The sequence below is a fragment of the Dermochelys coriacea genome, chromosome 18, assembly GCF_009764565.3.
Source record: "Dermochelys coriacea isolate rDerCor1 chromosome 18, rDerCor1.pri.v4, whole genome shotgun sequence".
NCBI classification, from domain to species: domain Eukaryota; kingdom Metazoa; phylum Chordata; order Testudines; family Dermochelyidae; genus Dermochelys; species Dermochelys coriacea.
In genome coordinates, this window is record NC_050085.1 from 14,167,570 (window position 1) to 14,192,415 (window position 24,846).

General features: G+C 48.1%; 1 protein-coding gene across 13 annotated transcripts in view; it reads left to right on the top strand.

Moving 5' to 3' along the window:
• The window catches only part of SAMD11 (sterile alpha motif domain containing 11), a 182,770-nt gene that overhangs the window by 89,287 nt on the left and 68,637 nt on the right, over window positions 1-24,846 (top strand). For all 13 annotated transcript variants that reach the window (XM_038376597.2, XM_043499755.1, XM_043499750.1 and 10 more), the window contains one exon: window positions 21,428-21,552. In XM_038376597.2, the coding sequence (XP_038232525.2) occupies window positions 21,428-21,552 (125 nt within the window). The remainder of the gene's footprint in view (window positions 1-21,427; window positions 21,553-24,846) is intronic.

Consider the following 24,846-nt stretch of genomic DNA (forward strand, 5'->3'; position numbering starts at 1 on the left):
CAGGACTTGCTTCCTGATGGCAAAGCCAAAATAATCAAGGAGATTCCTGGCTCACAAAACTCCTTGTTGGCGGTCAGGATATGGTTTGTGCTGGAGGGAAGAGACTTTTCAGACGGGCAAACTCAGTTCGGCAACATACCTGTATGGTTTCAGACAATAGTTGCCAAGTGAGTAATAAATGGAGGAAAAAAGGAAGAAAGGAACCCAAATCTGAGTATCTTATAGGCTTTAACAAGAATGTTCTGTGTTGGAGAGAAGAGCGGTTTGTAGGGTTCGGCCAAGGGGCAGAACTGCAGGCACTTACAGTTATTGCAGATAAATCTGAGCAGCTTGTGTTGTATTTGTGTTTATCCACCCGCGAAGCATGTGTGTGAAGATCAAGAATGTAGACATTATTGGGATGCACTGGGAGGAGCTTCTAGGTACTTGTCATGAGCCCAGCTTTTGCTTCAGCTGCTTCACGAGGCACTTCAGATGGAAATGGGACTGGCTTTTGGCACTCTGCTAGAGTGCCTATGGCCCGTGGGTCACTTCATTTTATTGGTGGGTCAGAAACCCAGAAAAGACCCATACTGGGAATGAATGAACAGTCACTCTAGCTTGTTTGGAATATTTTCTTTAAGGCTGTGTAGGGAGGGAGACCTCTTTTCTGTTTAGCCTCCTAATGGTGTGAGCTGTTCGGCTCTGGAGTATTCTCCCAACGCTGGAGGTCTGAGTCAGGGAAAAATAGTCTGGGAAGAGTGCTAGAAAATATACCGTAAAGAACAATTCTGCACTGATTCCTTGCCGGGATGAGCTAGAATGAGCTGCTAGCCTTTTCCACTTCTTACTTCGCTGGTTCATGGACACTGCATATGTGCTCCTTAGTGGCCAAAGCTGATTCCAGAGGTTATGAGCAGCAATGCTTCTAAAATCGCTATCAAGAGGATGTCTTGCATGATGCTCCTTGGGGACCATATCAGTGGGTGAACTTTGATCTGCAGCTGCAATGTGCAAAAATCTTAAACCTTGTCAATTTAGGAACCTCTGCTGCTGTGCCTCAATGTGCTGTCTGCTATTCAAGCTGTTCCCATGCCTTATTCAGGATTTGGAATTACCAAGGTGTCTTGCACAGTTACTTGGGTAGGTCTTGTGTTATCTATGGCCTTGCTTCCATGGGTTTTTGGATGAACAAACACCAGTATGATTAAGGAGGCATGAATGAAGTGGGAGGGTCCATGGTTGACTTCCTCTGATGTTATCAATGCTCTTCTCTCTTCTGTACTAATATACCAAGATGTTTTCATTAACAATCAGAAGTGGAATGGTTTGGCCTGGGAATCGTGTCTGTCTAAATTCCAGCAGAAATTCAGGAGATGGACGAAGCTGGGATGGGACTGTTTATGTTTGGCATAAACTAGCTTTAGTTTGAAATGCAAATATATTCCTGGTGTTTAGCAAAGGAGGTAAGAAAGGTTGTTAGGCAAACCAGAATGTGTGTTCGTGAATAGTGCACTTACATCCCCCGCCCCCCTCCAGCATGTACATCACCCCCTTACCGTAATTCCCAGTATATCATAAAAGGGGAGCTAATAGCCCTCTACAGCGGAATTGGGAGGAATCTTGGGGAAACTGTAGATGCGAAGGCATCTTGAGCGCTTCTGGGTTCTTACTGGGATTTGCATAATCTTGGCCGAAATTTTGGGAGCGCATTTTCGGGAGACTTCAGCGGCAGACAGACAGGGAACAGAGAATTGGCTCCTTCTGGTTGTGGGTCGAACCTGGGACCAAAGCTTCAGGAAGTGCCTTTGGATCGGGAGATTCAGTCTGACTTCCCCTGCTGAAATTTGGAAGGATTCAAATTTGAGCATCTGGCTTTCTTATCTTTAATAATTGGTATTCGAAGGATTCGTGCTGGGCCTCCTGTCCAGTTCCTGATTTTTGTTTTCTACCCCTATCCCTTAACAGTGCCCATTTCAAATCGCTTGGAGCGGGTATTATTCCAGGGTTTCCGCAACTCAAAGTAGCGATGTAGTGGATTGAGCATTTGGGTTATTTTAAATAGATGCCCATACACCAGTTGCATGGCGGTGAAGTATTTTATTGATTGGCCGAGTGAGGCGAGGTCCTGCCCTCTACACAATGGCATTTCTCTGACTGTCTGTCTGGAATGTGATAACTTTGGAATGCTGCATCCGATCAATGCCAAAATATCAAGGAAAGTTCTGCACCTCCGTGGGCACAAGCTTATTGATTTCGGTGCACATGAGAATACTGGAAAAGCCTGATTTAGAGTTAATACTGGGGCCTCCAGGCTGGCTGGTGCTGCAGGCTGGAGAATCTTCATGCTGCCCCCAACTGCTGCCTCTGTACATCAGAGGCAGCAGCTTGATGCTGTCTGGGGAGATTGTAAGTATCGCGGACTTTTAACAGAAATAACAGAGAACCTTGCAGGGAGAGTTCGTGTGGGGGGGAACGGGGTCTTGTGGTTGGAGGGGACATGGAGGAGGAGAGGAAGCATGGACCTGGACCAGGGGGAAGTGCATGGCTGGGGGTCAAAGCAAAGGACCCACAAGGGATGGGGGTGGTGAGGAAAAGCAGGGTCCCAAAGTGAAGATAGGGATGGGAAAGCAGGAGGGCTGTGGAGGGGAGCAGGAATCCAGTGGGGAGAACAGAGTCCCTGGTATGTGGGAGAGCGGGAAATGGGACACCATGCCATGGGAACCAGGGGAAAATGGAGGTGCATTCAGAGACCCTGCATGGGGGTAGAGGAGAAAGGAGAGAATAGGGTGCACACAGTGCTCTTGTGCTGGGTGGGAGAACAGGGGACAGTGGTAGGGGGTGAGGGGTATATACAGGTCACAGAGCCCCTGGCATGAGGGAGCGGGTGGTAGGAGTTGTAGGGAGTCCCTGAAATAGAGGATTGGGGGTTGGCACCCAGGCGGAAGGGAGGGGGTGCAGAGAACTCCTGGTGTGCGCAATGTGCTCGGCCTACAGAAAGTATGAAGCCTGCGACCCTCAAGTTGTGCTCCTACAGGGAGCTCGCAGTCCTAAAATGGCTGCCACCATCCATAATTTCTAAGGCAGACTGCTGAGGCTGGCTGTTCGTTCTCCAGGAAGCCACCCGGGATCCTGCTGGGTAGGAGGGAGTATGTGTGATGGCTGTTAGTGTTGAAGCTATTTGTTTAGCCGTATCATCAGAGGCTCCAATGAGGGGCTGCACTGCTCACCAGGGCTGGCTTCAGCTCCTCTATTATTTTGTGTTAGTGGCCATGTTGAGCGGCAGGCTGTGATCAGGGAATGATTGATAACACAGAGCTTGATGGATGTTTGGAGGGAAGATGTGTGGGAGGTTGTAGCTGTTGTGGCAGATGAGCCGGCGAAGATGGACCATCAGGGAGAGTCCTTCCAAAGTCTAGCGGATCCTTGTTGGATTGCAGCCTATCGTGTGTGTGTGTGTATAGTAATTGTTTTTAGGAGCTTGGCAACCCCAAGGACACCTCTGCCCCAGGACAGTAGATTATAGTCCCATACAGGAGCAGATTAGCACAGGTCTTTGGGATCCACGCCTCGTAGGAAAGTCACCTGGGGCAGCACAACAGAGGGCAGTGCAGGATACTGCTGCCTGCCGGTACCAACAATAATACAAGTGCCATAAATGGATGGTACAAGGATCTGTGGCTCAATGAGAAACCTGCAAGGACCATGCCTTGCTAAGGATGCTCTTGTGTAATCTATATATGGTCCTAGCATCTTGTTTTTGTGGTCCTCACACTTTTACAAATATGAGCAAGCTGTCTCACTTGAAAGGGAAATGTGTCCAGCTGGGGATGGAGGTGCGCAGTGGCAAACCAGATTGGAGGGTGTGCTAGTTTTGTTTTGAATTTTTTGGGGGTGGAGTTAGATTCCCATTTTATTCCTAATATTCCCCACACTCACTTTCTCCTTTCCTTGAGGTTACACCTGCACTCTAATCTTGTCTACACTAGGCTTTTTGGCCCTAAGTTTCTCACTATAGCAAGGGTGTAAATGTAACTCTTCAATCTGCTGGTGTTTTAAGCTCTGTGCTACATTAGACTGTTCTGATGGGTCTGAAAACCCTGGAGCCCTATCTATACTGACAGCAATATAGGAAATCTTGGGCGGGAAGTGCCTAGTGTAGACATCCTGTAAGGTGAACAATTCTCGAGCATCCTAACAAGATGTGCACACGTCCAGACTGCCCTTCAGAATAAGGTTCCCCTGACAACAGTCTGGTCCCATGCTTCAGATCTGAATTTCCTCTGTCCCCATCCATAGACCATGACATGATATTTTTATTTATGGACTTTTGAAGTCCTGGAAGATGAAGCAGAATTACAATAAAAACATCTTTAAACTTATTTCCACCTCATATTGGAGTTGCCAGCTCTACTGATCATTTTTATGAACTGTCACGAGCATTAATGACATTTTACGAGTGTTATGCTTTGGACGCTGCAGGATAAATTTGTCAGCGCAAATCTGCAGGGAGAGTTAGGGCTGCATCTCTCAGGGTTGGGCCTGGGTTTAACGATCACCTGGGACTGCTGTGCTTGTTTGTTCTTGGCCCATGACTCGTGACCAACATCTCTTCAGAAGGTTGAGAGCTCTGAGCGGCAGCTGTGGGTAGGAGGGTGGTTCTGATCAATAGCTGGCTGTTGAGGTGTATCAAGGCTGACATCTGAGAAAGACAGAGAGCGACTGGGAGTCCCTGTAATAATGATGAAGTGCAAAGGGGCAACTGCAAAGACGGGAACAGTGAGAGAGAGTGTAACCTAGGAGGGCTGCAGAGCGAAGGGAGACGCTGCTCTGGACATTGCCCGTTTGGCATCTCTCCTCCTTGGCCCCACCTCCTTTTCTGTTTGGAGCATAGCAATATAGCGCTTTAGGGCCTGAGCTAATTCCTGTGGAGGTCAATGGGAGTCTTTCCATTGACTTCAGTGAGACTGGATTGCACCCATAAACATCTAAAGCCAATTGTGCTCTTGGGTGCCCATGTGAAGCTGCTGCTGAACTTCTTGCAAGCCACAAGTGTGCACCTGCAGGTAAAGTTCTAGGTCTGGGTTTCCACAGCAGATAGAGAAGTGAGTAAGAATGGAGTGAGTTCAGGAAACAGGGTGGGGAGCCTGAAAATGCAACTTGGGAGGTTTAGCACTAGCAGCACTTTGCATTTTTATAGTATCATCCCCCTGAGACTCTCCAAAGTGTTAATCGAGTCAGCAGAGACTGGTAGGTAAATATTGGTATCCCTATTTTACAGATGTGGAAACTGAGACACAGAGAAGACCAGTGACATGCATAAGGTCTCAGCAGCAGAGCTGGGAATAGGACCCATGTCTCCTGACCTGCAGCTATCCAGCCATGCTGTCTCTGACGCATGGGGTGGTGACAGACATTAAAACAAGTAGTTTGTTGGAGGCCTTCCAATGAACTGGGGAACATAGCTGGGGGGTGACTGGTATTAAAACAAGCCATTTGTTGGAGGCCTTCCAATGAACTGGGGAAGCGGAAGAGGGTGGCTTTCCTCTTTAAGCTCTTATACAGATCATTCTCTTATGGCATGAGTCATCAGGGTGGCTGGGATTCAGAAGCAGAGTGCACCTGCTTCATGGCCTTTTGGCAAATGCACACCCTTTAGTGTGCCCCCTGCTTTCCTGGTCTGGTGAGGATGGAAAGTGGGGGGAAAAAAGCGGAGTAAACAGGAAAGTCTCCGACAGTTATTAGGGACCTGGCTCCGCTTCCTGGGCCTGCAGTTGGGAGCCCGGCTTTGGGTACACAGGTGCTGATCTGAGTAGGGAGTCTAGTGGATGCTCCTGTCATTCTCTCTCAAGGTCATCTCTCCCTGCCACCCCCCATTTCAGATTCTCTTAAAACATCTTTGCTGTGTGTAATGTAAGTGGCGCTTAGGAGAGGGGTGGAACTTGACAGCCCTTGAAGATGAAGTGCTCCATCTCTTAGCAGGACACAGATGGCGTGGGCCCAGTGAAGCAGTCCTTCCTTGGAACGGGCATGGCAGCACTTTTCCTCCCCCCCCCAGCGTACTTGCACCAGGAGAGGATGATTTGCTGCTTCGGAGCAGCTTTCTGGGCAGGGTAGGGGGGAGAAACAAGGCTGCCCAGCTCATCACAGCTGTGCCATGCAGGCGGGCGTGTGTGGGGGAAGAGGACAGGTAGTGATGAGACAGAGGAGAGAGGCAGCCCTTCCTCTTTTGCATGGCTCCCTGGCTGGCTTCGAGCTGCTTCGCTGGGGGCTTATCAGCGTATCTCCTATGTAAAAGTGACCTATCCTATCAGTGGGTCACACTGCCCATTGTTTAATATCGAAACAAACTCTTCTGCTCTCCCCCTCGCTGCGGCTTTATTAGTCACCTGCTCACAGCCTGCAAATCCTTGACCCAAATCCTTGTGTGCCCAGCTTTAGCCCTTATCCTGCTGGGGCTGCTCTGTCCGCCATCGACCTGGGAAGAGAAGTATTGGCCGTTCAGTATACGATTAGGAGCTTTTTGCTGGGTGTTTGTGCTAGGTGATAAGCTGGGGGGGGGAGGAGGGGCGGGGAGGAGGATCTTGATCAGTCTGAGCTGCTAACTCTCCCTGATCCCCATCCTTTCCCTGCATTCAGCTGACTCAGGGACCCTGGTCTTACCCAGGGGAGTGCTGGAGCCACTGACCTTGCCTGGCTACTCAAGGGCCTCTGACACACACGAGCCAAGCCAGGGCAAGGCTGAGGGAAAGTTATTTTGCTGAATTTCTCATCTCAAGATGAGACTCAGGCCAGATTCCCTGGGAGATAGTTAAACCTTTGCTGTCTGTGTGTGTGTGGGGGGGGAGGGGGGCGCAGGAGCAGGCAGGCAGAGGGCTTTTATAGTTCTTGTAAGATTTGCTGGGTTGGGCGTGAATGAATTGCTCCTACCTGTTTCACTTTGCTCCCGTGACTCCTCCAGTCTCTGTCTGTCTGTCTGTCTGCTGTCTGTGCTTGCGGAACATTGGCCAGGCCATTCAGCAGGGCCAGCCGTGTTACAAAGTCTGGGCTGAATCCTGAGTGGCGCTGAGCACTTGCAGCAACTTACCTGTAGTGGCTGTTCCAGCTCAGATGCAAGATGCTCATGCTTTCAGGGCCGGAGATCCCAGGTTCAAAGCCTGTCACGGTGGTGATCATTGACCATCCTGGATACTTTACAGAAGTTACAGGCTCGATGCAGAAATTACTGGGCAAGGTTCTGGCCTTAACAACTCTGAATCCAGGTCACTGTGAGTGACCCCAGTATATTTCTAAGATGATTTATCTTTTGGTAGCTCCCATGGAGCCTGCCCCATTCAGCATCTGGGCCCTCTTGCACTGGGCATTGTACAAAACAGAGGAAACACAGGAAGATTTTACAATCTAAAGCGCCGATCCTGCAGGTTCTTTCAAGCATGCTTAACTCTAAGCACATGAATATTCTCCTTGACTTCAGTGGAGCCACTTAAAATTAAGCATGTACATAAGTATTTGCCAGGATCAGGGCCTTTAAAAATGAAAACCAGATGCATAGCAGGGGAATGAAATGCAGCATGCAAGCGGAGTGATAGGGGCAAGGTTGTCCCATATTTTCGTAGGTTACACCAACTTCCAAATGTAACCCTTGCCTAATTTTTCTAGAATTGGCTCAACCGTTACCTACTTACAGCGTACGGCTCCAGTCTAGTGCAGACTTCTGCCTCCATGCAGCCTCCTAAATAAATCGATAAGATTCTACCTGGATGCAGTGACCTGGGCTAGCAGATTGGGACCAGGGGGAATGGCCTACTGCTTTGGCATGTGCACACACAACAAACAGCAGTGGGGTCTGAGTTGCCTATGCCGGAGGAAAGTATCTGAATCCAAATATAAAAAACTATTTTCATGGGAATCTAAAATCATGGGAATGTTCCCACTGAGTTTGATTTTTTTTTTTTTTTTTTAATAAATTCTTGCTTTTTACAAAAAGTGAATTTGGGGTCCTAATCCCTTTTATAGGAAAGTTCTGTATAATTTAATAGCGAAGAAAGCAGTAGAATTCTACAGAAATGTAATAACATTCCATACAAATTACTCCTGAAACCTATCAAAGTGAATAGAGCATCAGATCAAGTCAGCTGAGCTGGGCCAGTCTGGCTGTACTGCAGGTATTTTGTTGCAGTGTAGATGTACTTGGCCTTAGGACTGGGTACGCTCCTCTGGCCTGGGTTATGCAGGTCATCAGAGTAGGTGAGCATAGGGGTTCTTTCTGGCTTCAGTCTATGAATCTGTGATTAATGGTGCATTTTATCGGAGAGCTTGCGTGCTGCACCTGTTCTTTGGCAAGATGGAGGATTGCTGTCTCCACTTGAGACCTGTCAGTCTTGATCTTTTTCACCAGCACCAAATTCATAAGTGTCGACAGGAATGTGTGTTTTTAAAAGGCCAATTTACAGGTCTCTTAATTTGGAGATCTGATGTGTTGGTGCATTGCAAATTGATAATTAGTAAGGCTACGTTTTAGTCACGGGTATTTTTAGTAAAAGTCATGGACAGTTCAGGGGAATAAACAAAAATTCATGGCCTGTGACCTGTCCGTGACTTTTACTATATACTCTAATTAAAACTTGGGCAGGGGGCCACAGGTGTTCTGTGGGGGAGGTCCAGGGGCACTGCGGGTGCTGGGGGGGGAGGTGGACAGTGCTGGTGCTGGGTGGGAGGTGGATGGTGCACAGCCCGGGATTCCTGCTGGTGCTGGGGGCGTGGCCCGGGACACCTGCTGGTGCTGGGGGGGAATGGGCGGCAGCATGGGACTCCCGCTGGTGCTGGGAGGGGGGAGTTGGCAGGGCTGTGACAGGTTCTCTACATGGCTTAGTATGTCCCTGCAGCTCCTGCGGGGAGGGAAGGCCGGGGGGCTCTGTGCGCTGCTCGTGCCACAAGCCCCGGCTCCGCAGCCCTCATTGGCCAGGAACCGCAGCCAATGGGAGCTGCGGAGGTGGGGCCTTCAGGCAGGGGCAGCACATAGAGTCCCCTGGCCCCTCTGCCTAGGAGCTGCAGGGACATGTGGAGCCGGGGAGCTCCTCACCCCAAGGTAAGTGCTGCCCTGCACCCCAACCCCCCGTCCCTAGCCCTGAGCCCCCTCCCATACACTCCCAAACTGCTGCTGCTGGCCCAGGGGCTGCCCGGCTTGGACATCCCCTGAACCAGCACCAGCCGCTACAGAAGTCACAGAGGTCACAGAAAGTCATGGAATCCGTGAGCTCCATGACAGGCATGCAGCTTTAATTATTAGTTTAAAAAAAAAACTTTAAAAAGTGAATGAAACTAGAATCCCTGAGGAGTTTAACCCACTCCTGAAGTTACATAACTGCTGTTATATAAGGTTGTTTTCTCAGCGCTCTAGTGATGTGACAATATTTATAGACCAGTCCGGGTTTCCCTTTAATGGCTTCCATAAAAAGATTGTTATTTTTTCTAGCGCAGTCACTGGTTGATTTACATGCCTGTCCCATCCCTGGGTATGTGCTCTAGTTTACGCAGCTCTGAGTGACACGCTCTCGCTGTTTGCCTGTTGTTAAATGACTCTGGTGATGCCCCTACCGTGACGCTGTTGTCATACTTAACCCAGCTTTACAAATAAGCCTGTTTTGGTGGGTGTGAAAGGTGGACAAAAATATCACCTAGTCTGGTTAAAACTCAGTTCCTGCAAGCCCTGGCAATGTCATATCATCAAACTGCAAACTGTGTGGTGTTCTCTGATGTATCAACCTGGCTGGGCAGAGCACTTGGCCCGGTTAGAACTGGTGTATTTGATGTGAAGCAAGAAGCAGCTACAGAGTAAACTGAGTTTGAACCCGTTCCCTGAGCCAGATGAACCATGCAAGTAGGCTCCTGAACAGGACCTGTATCCCGTGAGACTGCAGACAAGGGAGGACTGGAAATGCTAAGTGTGTTCTTGGGGAGGGGGGTGATGGAGTGTTTTACATGGCAGACGCCTGGCCGCTCACCTGCACTCATTCTCCACTTCCCTTAGCTTAATAAATGCCCTCATTTTCTTCCACTGCAAATGTTGCTGTTACTCATTTTACGTATTGGATTTTATTTTTTATTGTAGGGAGGGGCAGAGGGTCGGGACAGTTTTATGGCAACTGTATTGATCAGTGAAATCGAATATAATCCCTGCGTTTGCTGAGTGATCATTAAGGGGATGGAGAGTCAGTGAAACATATTTTAAAAGAGAGACTATTCAGTGTTATTTCTTCCCCTGTTGCTTTCTGGGTCTCTGTCCTTTTCCAAAGCTGGAATCCGTCCTCCTCCCTCCTGAAAAGATCCATCATTCCTGGACAAGCAAGTCATAGTCTCCTTACTTTGCTTGTAATTTTATTAAGCGTAACCCCAAACATTTTCAGGTCCAGTGTCAGCTACAACCGGACAGACCTCAACTGGTGTAAATCTGCAGAGCTGTGCTGAGCTCAGTGGAGCTATATGTTGATTTGCACCTGCTGAGTTTCTGACCTGATCTTTTTCTTCAGGGGGGAGAGGCAAGATTGTGTACTGCTAATCTGCAGTGCTGCAAAGGCACAATTCACCCCTGCATAGAGGGACCTTGCACCATTTAAGTCCTTCTTGAGCCCTGTTTTGAGCATTTAAGGGGTGCATTGGGCTTGCGTTGGCCCTCTCCGCGGAGAGGAATAGGGTCTGGCCCTTGCAGGGTGGTGCTGGGGGGAATGAAGGATGCAGCCCTTCTGGATTAGGGTTTTAAACAACTTTTGCTCATTTCTCACCCCTGTCACTTTGAGCAGTGCATTGAAAGTCTCACCCAACCCCGCGGGCGCCTGGCCGCCTCCACTAGATGTGGAGACTGTGACGCTGATTTATTTTTTGGTTAATTGTCTCCATCCATTAGTCTTTTCATCCTTCTCCCTGTTAAAGACACCGCTGGTGGCTAATGCTGGTAAATGAAACGCTTTTTAAGGCACGGCTGGAGGTTTGAGGGCTGGTTTGGGCCAGCAGTCGCCAAAAGCTGTCTCTGCCCAAGCGCCCTGGGTGGGAAGAGTTTTTGGTACGTCCTGGTCAGTGTCCCTGGTTGCGTGGTGCAGATGCTTTGCAGGAGGCACCATCATAGCTGGCCCTTCATTGGCTGCCTGTTTGTCTGTCTCAGCCAAGAGGCTGACCTACCTTTTTCACCCCTGAATGGGCCCCTGGGGCTGCAGGGCAGGATTGTGGCTCATTAGCAGGGCAATGCGGGGGCCAGCTGGCGCTGCTCATGCCAGATCCTGAGCAGCCTTCAGCTCCCAGCATAACTGACGGGAGTTGGGGGCACCCAGCACCTTGCAGGATTGGGACCTTCGTTAGTTAATCATCTGGGTAGCCCTTAGATAGTGGAAGGAACTTCAGAATTGCTCCGTCCTGCTGCTGTTGCTCTGGCTGCTCCTGTTCTGTGTATAATAATCGCAGGCTTGAACTGCCATCCAGCACATTGCACGATATGCTAACCCTCGCAAATAATTAAATGCGTGGTTCCCCCCGCACACACCTTAAGGCTTTCTATCATGTGTGGCTGACCACTGTACCTCCTCTTCCACTCACACTTCAGTCAGTACCATTGTAATGACTCGAGCTGCCTTGTCTTACAACCCCCCGGATATCCGGCTCTGGGGCATGGTGCAGCGCCTGTTTCTGCATTCCCATCTGGATGCAATGGGCCAAATTCTCTTCTCTGTTACACAAGAGCAGCTGCCTTAAAGTCTGTGGGTCCTGGATCAGCGTAACTGCAGGGGAGGGGGGGTTGGCACATGCTTTTGAAGTCCTCATTCTGAACTCTCTCAGCCTTGAATTCTTCATGAAGGGGACAGTTCAGGGGAGTCCTGTGGTTTCCAGTTGATGGAAAGGATTTCTAGCCCAAAGAGGGAAAGATTCAGGTTTTTAAACTTTTTCTCCTATTTGCAGTGTTTCTTTGCCAGTCTCCTCATTTTCCCTACCTGGGCTTGAGCTACTTTTGGCTGTTTAATTTGTCACCCTTTTTCGGGTATGTCTACACTGCAGTCATGCCTGAGCTAGCTTTGATCTAGTTAGCTCCACTAACAATAGCTTGGGCTAGCTGCTTGAGTGCATATCCAGGGTCCCTGATGGGTTTGTGCAGCCGGTGGTGCTGTGGTGTCACTGCTCTGTTATTGGAGCTAGTAGATCAAAGCTAGCTCAGATGTGTCAACACCTGCTGTAGTCACACCTCTGATTGCAGCGTAGACGGATCCTTAGACACATTAAAACCTGCTGCTAGGATGCTGCCAACGTTGCCTCCTCTAAAGGTAACAAGCTTCTTATCAGAGGAATAAAATGGATTTGGGGCAAATATCGATCAGTTGTGTTTATAGAATGCCCATTGCTGTGGTAGCTAGGTAACAATTGCGGCTGCTTGAGAGTCTGTAAAAGAATCCGGAGAACTTTGTGCCACCTTCTACCAATCAAAAGCCTTCCCTTCGGATTATGTTTCCAGCAGTAGCGCCACTCAGGCTTGTTTTCCTGTAAACGGTGGAGCTATCCAGTTACCACTGGTGGACCATTTTGCTGCCATTACAGGGGGTCTGATCAGACCAGTAGGCTTGGTGGAAGGCAGACAATCTGTTAGTTCCATTAACCGTAGACAGTGCAGCAATCAGGGCATTCATGGGAAACGTTAACGATGTTTTCTTCATCCAGCTGTAATGTTTGTAGCCACTGTTTATTTGCATGTCTCAAGCTGCTGTCCCCCAGGACTCTGGGGGCTCCTTTCAGCAAAGCACTGAGAGGCAGCAAGTGAGATGTTCTGCCACCGCTTTGTGGTTGTGTCTACATTGCATGGGTATTCGTTCAGTACTGACTGGACTCCCAACCTCATCCCCAGCATTGACTGGATTTGCTGTAAAATCCAGGATGGGTTTTCTCAAAGGGAGAGGGGAAGGCTCTTTTTTGGGTTAGTCTGAAGACCTGATGTGGAATCTGGAGGGTGTGTGCCCTGTCATGTAGGTATTGAAATGACTGGCTCAGGTGATGTTCTCTTTGCTCCCAGGGCAATACAAGAATTGTGCATTTTTCATAGCCTAGTTGGGTTTCTCCTTTGGTACGAGGCAGATTTAAGGAAGACATGCCTCTTGATTTCCTTAACCATCTCGTGAAATGCTCTTTCACCAGAAATCTTGTCGTGTCTAATCACATTGATGGGGTCTTCGCTGCCTGAAGGTTATAAGGTTAACGAATCAACAGGGTTAATGGCCTCTGAATGGCTTTGATTGTGAACACTGTAATGGAATGGTAAATGTTCAGACTGGCTACGAAGCTAAAGAACGGCCCTGCTCCTTGCATAATCGCTTTCACGTGTGCAAAGTGCACTAGTGTAAATGACAGCATGCTTGGCGAGCTCTAGGAGGGGGTGGAGCATGGGATGGGCATTGGTATGAAACATTGGCAAGAGAGCTGTGCTGTATTGTTCTTGCTGAGCTTGCCCAGGGGGCCCGGCACTTTCACCTGGGTTTGTGTTTGCTGCACATTCGGGAGCTGTCTTGAAGGAGATTGGCGTGGGAGCCCTCTCCCAAGTTGAGCCTGATTGTGCAAAAGGTTGTGAAGGAAAAAGGCCTCTTTTATTTGCTGACATTGGAAATCAGTGGCTTTAAAGTGCTGAGTGAGAATCATCAGCTGTCTTCATTTCCTGCCTAGCATGAGAGCTTCCTTCCTTCCTAGGGCTGTCGCTATTTTTCTTCCTTCAAGCACACTCTCTCTTCCTTCTGAAGGATTTTCCTTTCACTCCCTCTCCTCCCTTCTTGTGAATCCCCTCCTCACACTCAGACACTTTTTTCCCTTCTTTTTTAGTGAGTTCTACTCCTTTCTCTTGCCCTCCGCTGAAAATCTTTCTCCTTCACCTTTCCACTGAGATGCATGAACTCCATCCTTCTTTTCACACACTCTCTCTCTTCCTTGTTCATTTCTTGTTTACCTTCAGCCCATATGCCCTGTGTCTCACCATCCTACTCGAGATGGATGTGCTTTATTCCACAGCCTCTCCTTCCTCCTCTGTAATGCTTACTAAGCAGCCAGTTCGTCAGGAGGGAAGGCAGAGCACTCTGTTATTAACTGCACTCTAGCACTCAGCTCAGCCTGCCTTTGCTTAGATTTCTGGGAGAAGCTTGTTCATACTGGGCATGGTCATGTATTAATGTAATCACTCCCATGCTACTGTTACATCGAACAGAGCTTCTGCTGAGAAGGTGATGCTTCCCACCCTGCTCCAAACTCAGTTGAACAAGTGGAAGTGGGTCAAAACTTACCCGTTCCCCAGGCTTTGGGTTTATTTGCAACAGGAACGTAAAATCCAGTCTGTCACCAGCTGGAAGTAACTAGAGCTCAGCTGTTCTACAAGGACAGCGGCCCTGATGGTTGTTTGTGTAGCTTCAGCTCTGCATCTCACTCGATCCTCAGCTAGAGGGGCAGTCCCAGCTTGACCTTTTCAGCTTTACAGGTGCTGGTTGTATTGTGGTGAGCTGGTTGTTTGTTTGTGGCTTATCCGCCACCTTTATCACCGTTTTCCTGCATTCCCATGTTCTTGGTAAATGGATACCTGTGCCCCAACTTCGTGAGGACTTGATTGCCTGCACCATAATAATATCCAGCCACTTCTCCAACTGTTGCTTTTGGCAGTGAGACTGAACCTAGTGGTTGAGTGGAAATCCAGTTGGAGAGAAAGTGGTTTGCAAAGCATGGGATGCTCTTTGAATGGAGAAACTGACGAGACTTAGGAAGGACAGATGTATGGGGTGCTTTGTGGAATGGTGACCTCTCTTGGGTTACATGGAAAAGCACAATAGCAAACACATACACAGCACCACGGCTAGCATTACACCTTGTTGAAATAATTTCCTTCTGAGGCCAGGTTCATTATCGGGGTCTATTTGCAGAGTGCCCTGATGATACAGAGTTGGTCCTATAGGGATTGTGCGGTTTCTCAAGATGCCTGCCACGTTTCCCTCACTTTTATTAGGAGGTGACATTTTCATGAAGACAGGATCTCAATCCTTTATGTAGCAAACAAGCAGCAGGTGCAGATGAAATTTCTCATTCTTTGTAACATCGTGTTCCTATCCACAGCAGCTAAGTGTGATGTCACCAAGACGAGATGATGGATTCAAGTGGAGAATGAGCAACAGAAGTAGGTCAGTGAAAATGACTGATGGTTTATTCTGTCCTCTGTGTGTGCCCTGATCCAAATTTCAGATCTAGGGCTGTGCTTTGAGGCCAAATCTGAGCTAAGTTTTAGTTCAGGCTCAAAAATCTTGAAATCTCACAGGCCTTGTCATGAGACTTTGCACCCTGTCCCCCCAATGGCAGAAATCTCACAAAATCAGCTGATCCTCATGAGAGTTTCTATGGGAATAATCTCTTGAGTTTTCATCAGCATCGGAGCTAGAAAATAGGATCCTTCCTGGTTTGAAATCTGTCTGGAAGCAAACATGCTGGGAACCTTCTGTCATTTGCTGGGCTTGGGATTTGAGTGTCCAGCTTCATCCATCTCTGCTGAAAGATGGGCATGTTTGCAGAAGGACCAAAGCTTGGCCTCTATCTTCCTGGACACAGTTTGCAAGCCTTATTATTTTCCACCCACATTCAGATGACTACTGGTGTGGGTGCTCTGGTTTGCTCCCTTAATTTTACTGCAAGGGCAAATTGCATGTGCAAGAGTGAAGCACCCTTTGCAGTCGTGCCCCATCGTGCATGTCTCTGCCCCTGGAATCTTACCAGTGTTATCACGGGCCCAGAACTGCTAATTACCAAAACCACACAAATTAAATATTACCATGGCAACCTGCAGCCTTTCAGCAGATTGTATGTCTCCTCCCTGACCTTTCAGGAGAGCTGTATCTTGCTGTAGCCCCCTTCTCTAATCCGGTTTTTAAAATATAATATAATATGCTACTGGAAGGGATCAGACCTTTAATCTGATTGTGCGTGTGCACATGTGGTGGGGGAATGGCCTGTATTAATAGGCATCCAGAAACAGTTCAGAGACTAGACAGAGGTGAGGCAGGATGTGATCCTGTTGGAGCTGGAAGTGAGCACCTGAGTGGAATTATTAGCTTCACGGCACAGATGAGGAAAATCCTCTCCGAGGGAGAAAGCTTCCCTCTACTCCCATCCTCTTAGCCAGGGCTGCTTCCTCTTGGGGTCACTGAATCACATTTAAGAAATATGGAGGTTGGAGTCTGGGGTTTGAACTGGCTTGTAGGAAACATCCCACTGTACCTCTGGTTCATGGGAACTTGACGATTACAGGTGCTGGCAGAGTTCTCGTTCATTTACAGAATGACCATTGGTTGGTTGTCCCCTGCCCACCTCAACTTTATTTGTTAATATAAAAGCCTATGTATGTGTTATGGTTGCTCCTGCTGAGATCAGGGCCCCATTGTGCTTGCCATGGGAGATTCCAGTCTAAACCGACAAAGAGCAGGAGGGGCACAGAGAGGGGCACAAGGTCACATAACAGGTCGGTGATGGAACTTGGAATAAAACCCAGGTTTCCTGGCTCTCAGCTAGTGCCTTACTCACTTGATCACACTGCCTGTCTCATTGTGGCCTAAATCCCAACTGGTTCTCTCAGATGTTATCCATCCTTGAAGCAAAACCTCCATTGGCTTCAGTGGGAATTTTCCCTAGTAGGGACCAAGTTAAAAAATGTGTGTGGATTTCATGATTCGGCCCTTTTGGAACCATTCCCAGAGGCAGTTGAAGAACAAATTGGTTTGCATGTGTGTGCCGTGGCAGTGGCTGGCCTTTAAACCCAGGCTTTGGGAGAAGTCCACATTATCTGAGCCCTGGTTAATATCAGCAGGCACCAGGCTGCAGTGTGTTAAAACCAGTTCAGAAACCTGTCTTCTAGAGGTCACTGCAGGTTTGACTTGCCTGGTTCTTGCTTTCCAGGAAAGGCGTCTCTTAACCCAACATTGGCTGACCCTGCTGGAGCCCTGAGCCCATGAATTTGTTAATTCCTTATATTGCGGTCGCACCCCCAGTGTGCTGGGCACCAGGCTGACACCAGCCAAGAGACAGCTCTTGCCGCAAAGTGCTCTTAGTCTGTTGTAGCCGCGCTTCTTGTGCAGCATTAGCAAGCCAAGCACGTGCACGGAACCGTCAGTGACCTGGCAGGAGGGCAAAGGTTCTGTCTCTGTACCAGGGTTGCTGGTTAGACATGCCTTCCACTGGCCAACGCTGCATGGGACTTGCATGCTGTGCATTTGGGGCCCCAATCTAACGCCCTGTGTGCTTGGTGGAAAGATTTCAGTAGGAGCTGGACCAGGCCCCTGAATGTCTTGAAAGAGAAGTTGGGACTGTTGGCAGGTATATTAGGAGTGGGGAGAGGTGGAGATGCTTAGAATTTAGACACAAAGTCCTACTGGGGAAAGGGTAGGCGACATTGTCAAATCTTCTCCAAAAGCATCCGGTTCCTCTGGAAGGGTGTGACGAAACACACCTGGGGTTTTTATCATGGGCACGAAGAAACAGGGCCCCAAGAGGCTGTTTGCTTTGTTTGTGTTCTGAGGCTGGTTCTGCTCACTTTTCGCTGACTTGGCTGTATGAAAGGTCGGAGGTTATGAGGGCAGACCAGAAGTAGGGGACTTGTATAACGAATCCATGTATTGTAGACTAGCTATGACACACACACACACACGCACACACACGGAGCTGGGGCCATAACCCATAGACATTAGTTGCCTCCAAAGCCGGGACTCTACCTCCTGAGCTAAAGGAAATGTCCCTTAGGAGGCAGCAGTGGTAGGTCCTTATCCTCTCTGTGGATCGGCTAGTAGAGGGCAATAAGCTCTAATGCAGACGTGAGCACAGCTGGTACATTACAGTAGATATAAGTCAAGAGGGAACACGGTATGTATAAAAGTGTGAGGTATATTTTTGTGGATAAAGTGGTGAACAGGGTGATTGAGCTTCCAGTCAAGTGGTGGAGGCAAATAGCATGAACATTTGTAAATGCCACATTGAATGATCATATAGAATCTAATATATTAAGGGTGCAGCCCTGCTCCTCTTAAAGTCAAGGGATCAAATCTCATTGACTTTAGCGGGAGTAGGAATGGAAGAAATATTAGTCATTTTTGAACTTCAGAGAAGCTGTCTACATTTTGGGAGTTCAGAAGGGTATTTTCTGAAGTCAGTGTTTTCTCCCGCAGATTAGCTCTGGGCTTTCTGGCTGCCTCTGTCACACATTGGGTAGAGATGGCAGAGCTTCTCCTAACCATTGCATGCACAAAGATCCTGTTGCCTTCTCTTTGTTTTGCGTGACCCTAGAAAGCCTGGTAGGAGCTGGGCAGAACCTCCCCCCACCATATCTTTTAATAAAGGACCCATTCATGAATAAGAGTGGAAGATGCCTCCTTAGACACAATGGAGTTGTGCTCCACAGGGGACTTGGCTTGCAGCATTTAAAGCCTTCCTAAAACAGCTCCCAAGTCTTTACCAAAACGAAATGCAACTCAAATGTCCATGGAAACATGGGAAAGCACCAATAATTGTTTATATAACTGTAGACCTAGGAGCTCTGTGCCAAACGCTGTACAAACACCCTATCCCAAAGAGTTTACAGTCTAAGACGAGAGAATGCCTGGGAATAATTCGCCCCATTAAAAGCTGCCCCAGCCCCCTTCTCTGGTACATCAACTTCCCACATGTTTTTGGCCTTATTTTCCCCATAGGGATCAATTCATCTTAAACTGTGGAATTTCAGCCATGCTATATGTTCTACTAGGATCCCATCAGATTTCACAGGCTGAGTTGGGTCTGTTCAGTACTATACTTGCATTGGTAACCCTCTCAGGAGCACATACCTACCTGTTCTTTGAAGTGCTGCTGGTGATTTCGTTGGTACTTTGATGCCCTACCATAGTGCCTTTCTTTTTTCCTGGATGCTGAGATACCTTTTTGAATCTGTGGTCCTGAGTATTTGAGGTCATCAAAAATCCCCTTGTGTATTTTGAAAGATAGTGCTAGTTCTGGGGTAGTATTTCATTCCTCCTAGATTTCCCCTTGTAATTTACACTGAATATAGTTTTTCTGCTTTGCTTTCTTTTAGAGCAGTGGTTTACAACCTGTGGTCCACAGACCCCTGTGGGTCTGCAGACTGGCTTAAGGGGTCTGAAAAAGGTCGTTGTTACCATAGACCAGTGGTTTTCAACCAGTAGTCCGCAGATCCCTGGAGGTCTGCAGACTATATCTGAGATTTCCAAAGGGGTCCGCACCTCCATTCAGAAATTTTTAGGAGTCTGCAAATGAAAAAAGGTTGAAAACCACTGCTTTAGAGTCATGCAGTGTTGCTGTCCACTGTTAAAACAGTTGACATGCTCTATCCCAGAGGCAGCTGCATTTCAGTGGTGGATAAAGTGATCCCTAGGTATATTTTTGTAGATATGGCCATGTCATTGCAGTGCTCTGGACTCCTTCAGGATGTAAGGTGCTATTATCCCATTTCTCTCTTTCTACTCTCTGCCTTTCTCCCTTTGTGCTCCTCCCCATCCCACCTCCTCCCCATTGTGTTGATGGCAGCATTTATCTGCATTTGTCCTCTGTACCCGGCATCCAGTTATTGATATACATGATTATAAAGAACCAATAATCACTTCAAATTAATCTCATAAATGACTTAAAACACCAAAATATTTGCATAATGCGTCTTAAAGGTGGCAGCTCACAGAGGATAAGACTCAAAACTGCTTGGGACAGGGGGAAAGGGGCTTCCCACTCACCTGCGGACTTGCTTAAGTAATTAGCCTTCTGCTTGCGTAAGGGGGAATCTGCACTGGTTTAGTGGAGGAAAATAAAGCAGTGGAAGCTAAAAGGCTTTGAGATTTTGGCCCCGAGATGGGAGGGGGAGTAATGGGGCAGATGACAGTGGCTGCTGAAGCAAAGTCTGTTTTTGTCTGCTGCATCCTGTGAAAATCTGGAGCCAGACGCCTGCTGAAAGTACCTCTGTCTAAAGACTTTCTGTCATAAACTTATCTGATTAGCAGAGAGCTAGACGACAGATTAGCCCCCGCTTCTCCACTGGGGACGGGCTCTTTGGAGCATTTGAGCAGCTCTGTGGTTTTTCCTCGCTCTGATGGTCAGGGGGGTGCTGATGGGGGATATTTAAGGGGAGATGATTGCTAGGTAATTCTGCAGATAATGCACCCTCTGAGTTGCCCTGGTGGTCACAGGTTAGGACGGTCTCCTGCAAGCCAGCGAGTCGGTGGTCATGTGCTGTGTGTCGCAGACACACAGAGCGGGTGCACTGGTCATGTGAGTAACAGCTGTAAGGGACCCTCTGACTTTCTTTTTTTTTTTTTTTTTTCAAATGTCTTAACTTCTTCCCGTGAGATCTGGTTTATCGTCCTCTGGCTGGCAAGAGGAAGAAAAATAGCTCCAGTGTTTAGCATAGGACAAAGCACTCCGTGCTAGACATATTGGTGGTTTAACATATAGCATTAAACAAAAATTGATGGAGAATTTCCAGTGTTAGCTTCTAGAAATACATATGTACATAGAACTCTCTCTCTCATATGTTGTATATTGTCTGTATGTATGTGTATCCATATCTGCTACCTCTCTATGTAAGGTATGAAAACAGAGGTTTTGTAATACAGTGATTTTGCCATCTTAACTCTAGTATTTGCTACTGTGAACATCTTTGTGCTTGCTCTCTCTTGCTCATGCATTCCATAGGGGGGGAAAGAGAACATTTTAAAAATATTTGAGCTAAAGCGAGCCCACTTTGAAGCATCTTTGATGCAAGGATAACAGGCAAAATAATATTTAATTGCTCACTCTGTGTGTTCTTATCCAAGAAGGAAGGAGAAGTTACTTTGGTATCAGCTAGAATGATGGGCTGAAAATAGGACTTATAAACAAGGTTGTATTCTTTCACTCTGGGCCACAACTGTCGCTGAATCTATGGTAATTCTCTGCATATAAAAATATTATTCAAGAAAATAAGAGTCTCTCTCACACACAGTGGAGGAACTGAAAAGCTAGCCAAGTAGCTGTCTGTTAACTATCATCCATCTGTCAATCATTTGAATTCCAGGTTTTTGTCAGTTCTTGAATAGTTATGCCTGTTTCTCTGCCACATTTCTAGGTACTTGGGCCTTGTGTTCTGGCAAAGGGGAGACGGGGGGGCTGGCCTTTGCAGAGCTCTTTGCTGGGAGCAAGCCTGCTGCTTGGAAAGTGCTTTAACCTACAGGGGCTTCCCCTCCCCGAAAATGGAGGAGGTTGCCTAGGAACTTCAAGTGGGGGAGGGAGGAAAAATCTTCCTCATAATTCAGAAATCTCTGGGGCAAACAAAAAAGCCGTGCGTACGCACGCACACACTCTCTCAGACACAAAAATCAATTATGGGATGGTAAATAGGATATCCTTAACTTGGCATTTTTCTGCTCTGTTGCAGCCGTGATAACGACCTCTCCACCATCATCTCCAACCTGCATCAGAGCCGCCAACTCGTTATGCCAGAGACCCAGAGTCGCTGTGAATTCAAGAGAAACAGCATCGACGTCGGCTTAGGAGCAGCAGGTAAGCAGCCAGGGCGCCTGGTTCTTTTGTCCTCATTCGCTGGGAGGAGGAAAGTTCCAGCTGCGGCTTGGGTTTGGGTTTGCTGACTTCCCTCTTCTGTCCCCTCCCCTCCCCCACTTTGGCCAGTCAGCTTCATTAAATTTCAGAGCAAGGCATGCTAGTCTCTCGGTATTCCTGGACAAAGACGAACATGGAAGGATTTTTTTTTTTTTTTTTTTAGTAAGGTTAAAGTCAGCTCCGCTTCATTCTCAGATCTAGTGGTCTGTGTTAAAATGCAGGAGAGGACAGCACTCCAGCAAAGAAGTGAAATGTCCCCGGGGTTAGTGGCCAGTGATGCAGAAAGGCCTGGCGCAGAGAGCGCTGTTTGATTTGTAATTGCATTAATCAGAGGCTCCCCATGCTGTCTCCGCCCCTGCCAACTCTTTTCAAGGATAGTTGCATGGCTTTGTACTGCTGCCTGGCCTTACGCAAGTTCACCTGGCTTCCCCTTGCTTGTCGTGCTGAACCAGAGATGCTCCAGTAGAGCCATGCACTGCGCCCCTCGGGATGTCAGCATCAGGGAGGAAGTGATGGGTAGGGATGCCATGGCACTGAATGTGCCTCAGTCAACAAGTGGGGCACTGGACACTGGTGATACTGTCAATTCCGTTTGTTTCTTGCACAATCGATGAATTTCTCCCGCAGGATGGTTAGCGGCTGGGAGAACTATTGAGGGTTTGGGTGGATCGTTAGCCCTCACCATTTGCATCTAGAACCAAGGCCGGTTTCGGATTTCACTTACACTGGTGTCAATCCTCAGTCACTTTATTCACCGGAGTTGCTCTAGGTTGATGCTGGTGTAGCAGAGATCAGAAATCTGGACATTAGACAGAAAAGGGGCCACTCACTCCAGTGTAAATCAGGAGTGACTCCATTGAGTCCAGTGGTAAGTAGCGGAGAATCAGGCCCATACTGGTGTATTTTTGAAAGCTACCAAGTAGGGAGTCTTTTTGGGTTGGTTTAGAGGAGGTTATGGTCCCAACAAGCTAATGAAGCTTTACTTGTCAGGAACTCTTGCTCTCTGAGCAGTGCTTTTTAACTTGTATTTTTTTTTAAACCACACTTGGGAGCAGGGTGTTGATGTTAATGTCTTCTTTAACCCTATAATTTTTGGCTGCTCGTTTGGGCCCTGTCACTAAAAGGCAGATTATTGTCTTTCTGTTTTTATTCTGCTGGTCCCCAATCTGCCAAAGCCAGAATTTAGATGTGTCTGTGTATGTTATTAGGGTCTTTGCTTGAAAGCTGTGCATTTGTGCGTGCATGTAAATCATTGGCATTGATTATGCAGCTTAATCCAGAATCTGGTTTTCATTGCGGGATGCAATACAAAATGAAGGATGCAGCGGGTGGGGGAGGGGGTGCATGCACAATAGCGAATGTACGATACCAACAGGTGCAGCTGGTCTCCTTCTTCATTATGGCTTGCTCCAGCTGCCATTAAAATTAATGGAAGGATTCCCGGTGACGTGGGTGGGAGCTGCCTCAGGCCCTTCAGTCCCAATTCAGCCAAGCACATAAGCATGTGCTTGTAGTGCTTGGCCGAATTGGGGCCTTGGTTTGCTAATGCCTGGGTGAGGTGCCAGTGCAGCAAAGAAAGAGAAACAAACTCACCCCGTGGAGAGAGCCCAACGCAAACTTTTCAAACGTCTCCTCCCCAGCCCAGACGCCTGCTGACTGCTACAGGCACGGCCGGGTGCTTTGTGAGCACAGGTTTGCAAAGTCAGGCTCCAGTGTGTTCAGAAATGGGGAAACCAATGTATTTAATGAGAGAGGCAAATATCCTCCCTGTAGATTTAGCAGGAGGAATTTTAATGTGTGAAACTGGACCTTGACAAGAAGAAAACTGGCATTGGCTCCCTTCAGCCCAGCGCCTGCCCAAGAAGGAGCTCTTTCTTCTCAGCCTGATCAGACCCAATGAGAGGGGTTTAAACCCAAACCCTAGTGGCAGCAAAACCCTAGGGATGCCTCCCCGAGATGTTGGGGGGAATTTCAGACCCTGTTTTCAATTTAGCAGGTTGGCCCATCTCTGGATAATGGGCTGAAACAGGGTCCTGGTCCTGAGCTTTGGGAAATTTGGGTGTAGGGTCCATGCTTTGCAGACTGGGAGTCTATGCAATTCTACCCAGCTGGTGGGCACAAGCATTTAAAATGTGTGACATCCCTCCTGTCTCCCCAGCAGCAACCCGGCACTGCTCCTCTAGGAGGGCAGCTCGTAGGCTTCACCCTTTCGGCTGGAATCCCTCCTTCCTTTGCAAATTGCACTGACGGACCTATCTCTGAGCTGTATTCTTCTGCACTACTGCAGCCAAGAACCAAGGGGCTGGCTCGAAACGTACCTATGTGACCATTTCTTAAGTGTGGGAGACAGTGCTGTCTAGTGGTCAGAGCCTGGGATTTTGGACTTCCTGGGTTCTTTTTTCGCAAAAAGAAAAGGAGTACTTGTGGCACCTTAGAGACTAACAAATTTATTAGAGCATAAGCTTTCGTGAGCTACAGCTCACTTCTGCCACTGACTTTGTGTGTGTGTGACCTTGACCAAGTAACTTGGTGCCTCAGCTGACCTCATTTGTGAAAACAGGCTTAATACTGTTTACTTTGTGGAGAGGTTGCCAGACCTAATTGAGGCTGATGAAATGCTCTGAGATCTATAGCAATGGAGAGGAGCAAAGTGTGCTCTGTTCTCAGCAACATGGAATGATGACAAGGGAAACAAAAAAAAAAGAATCCAACCCCCACCCCACCCCCAGAGGCATCCAGAATCCCAGAGGTGGGGAAAGGCCTGGGCCTTGATTGATTGGGTTGGTGTTAGTGCAGCGCGGTGTCCGAGTGGCAAAGTCTGGCTCAGATTGTACAGAACGTGTGAGCTGAGAGAGAGGCGCTGAAATAGGCCTGTTTTTTCTACAGGAGGGACAATGAGAGGCTGCTGGGCAAGGGACAGAGCCTTTGAGGATGGGATGGATTCTAACAGGAGTTGACAAGTGTGGGGGGAGTATGAGGGTGGGGACAGGAGGGTGTGTGCGGCTCCACAGGGGCAGTTTAAACCTGATCTTCCTGTTGTTTGGAGGCGGGTTCCTTGTAGGAATGATCTCTGCCCAACTGGGAGCAGAGCCTGACAGCTGTCTCTCGTTAGTGTGTGTGCTACACCACTGTCCTGCTAGCGGATTCCCTGATGTGGACCAGGCAGGGGCAAAGGGAATGGAAACTCAGAACTCTGGGCCCTGCCACTGTTGACTTTTTTTTTTTTTTTTTACAAGG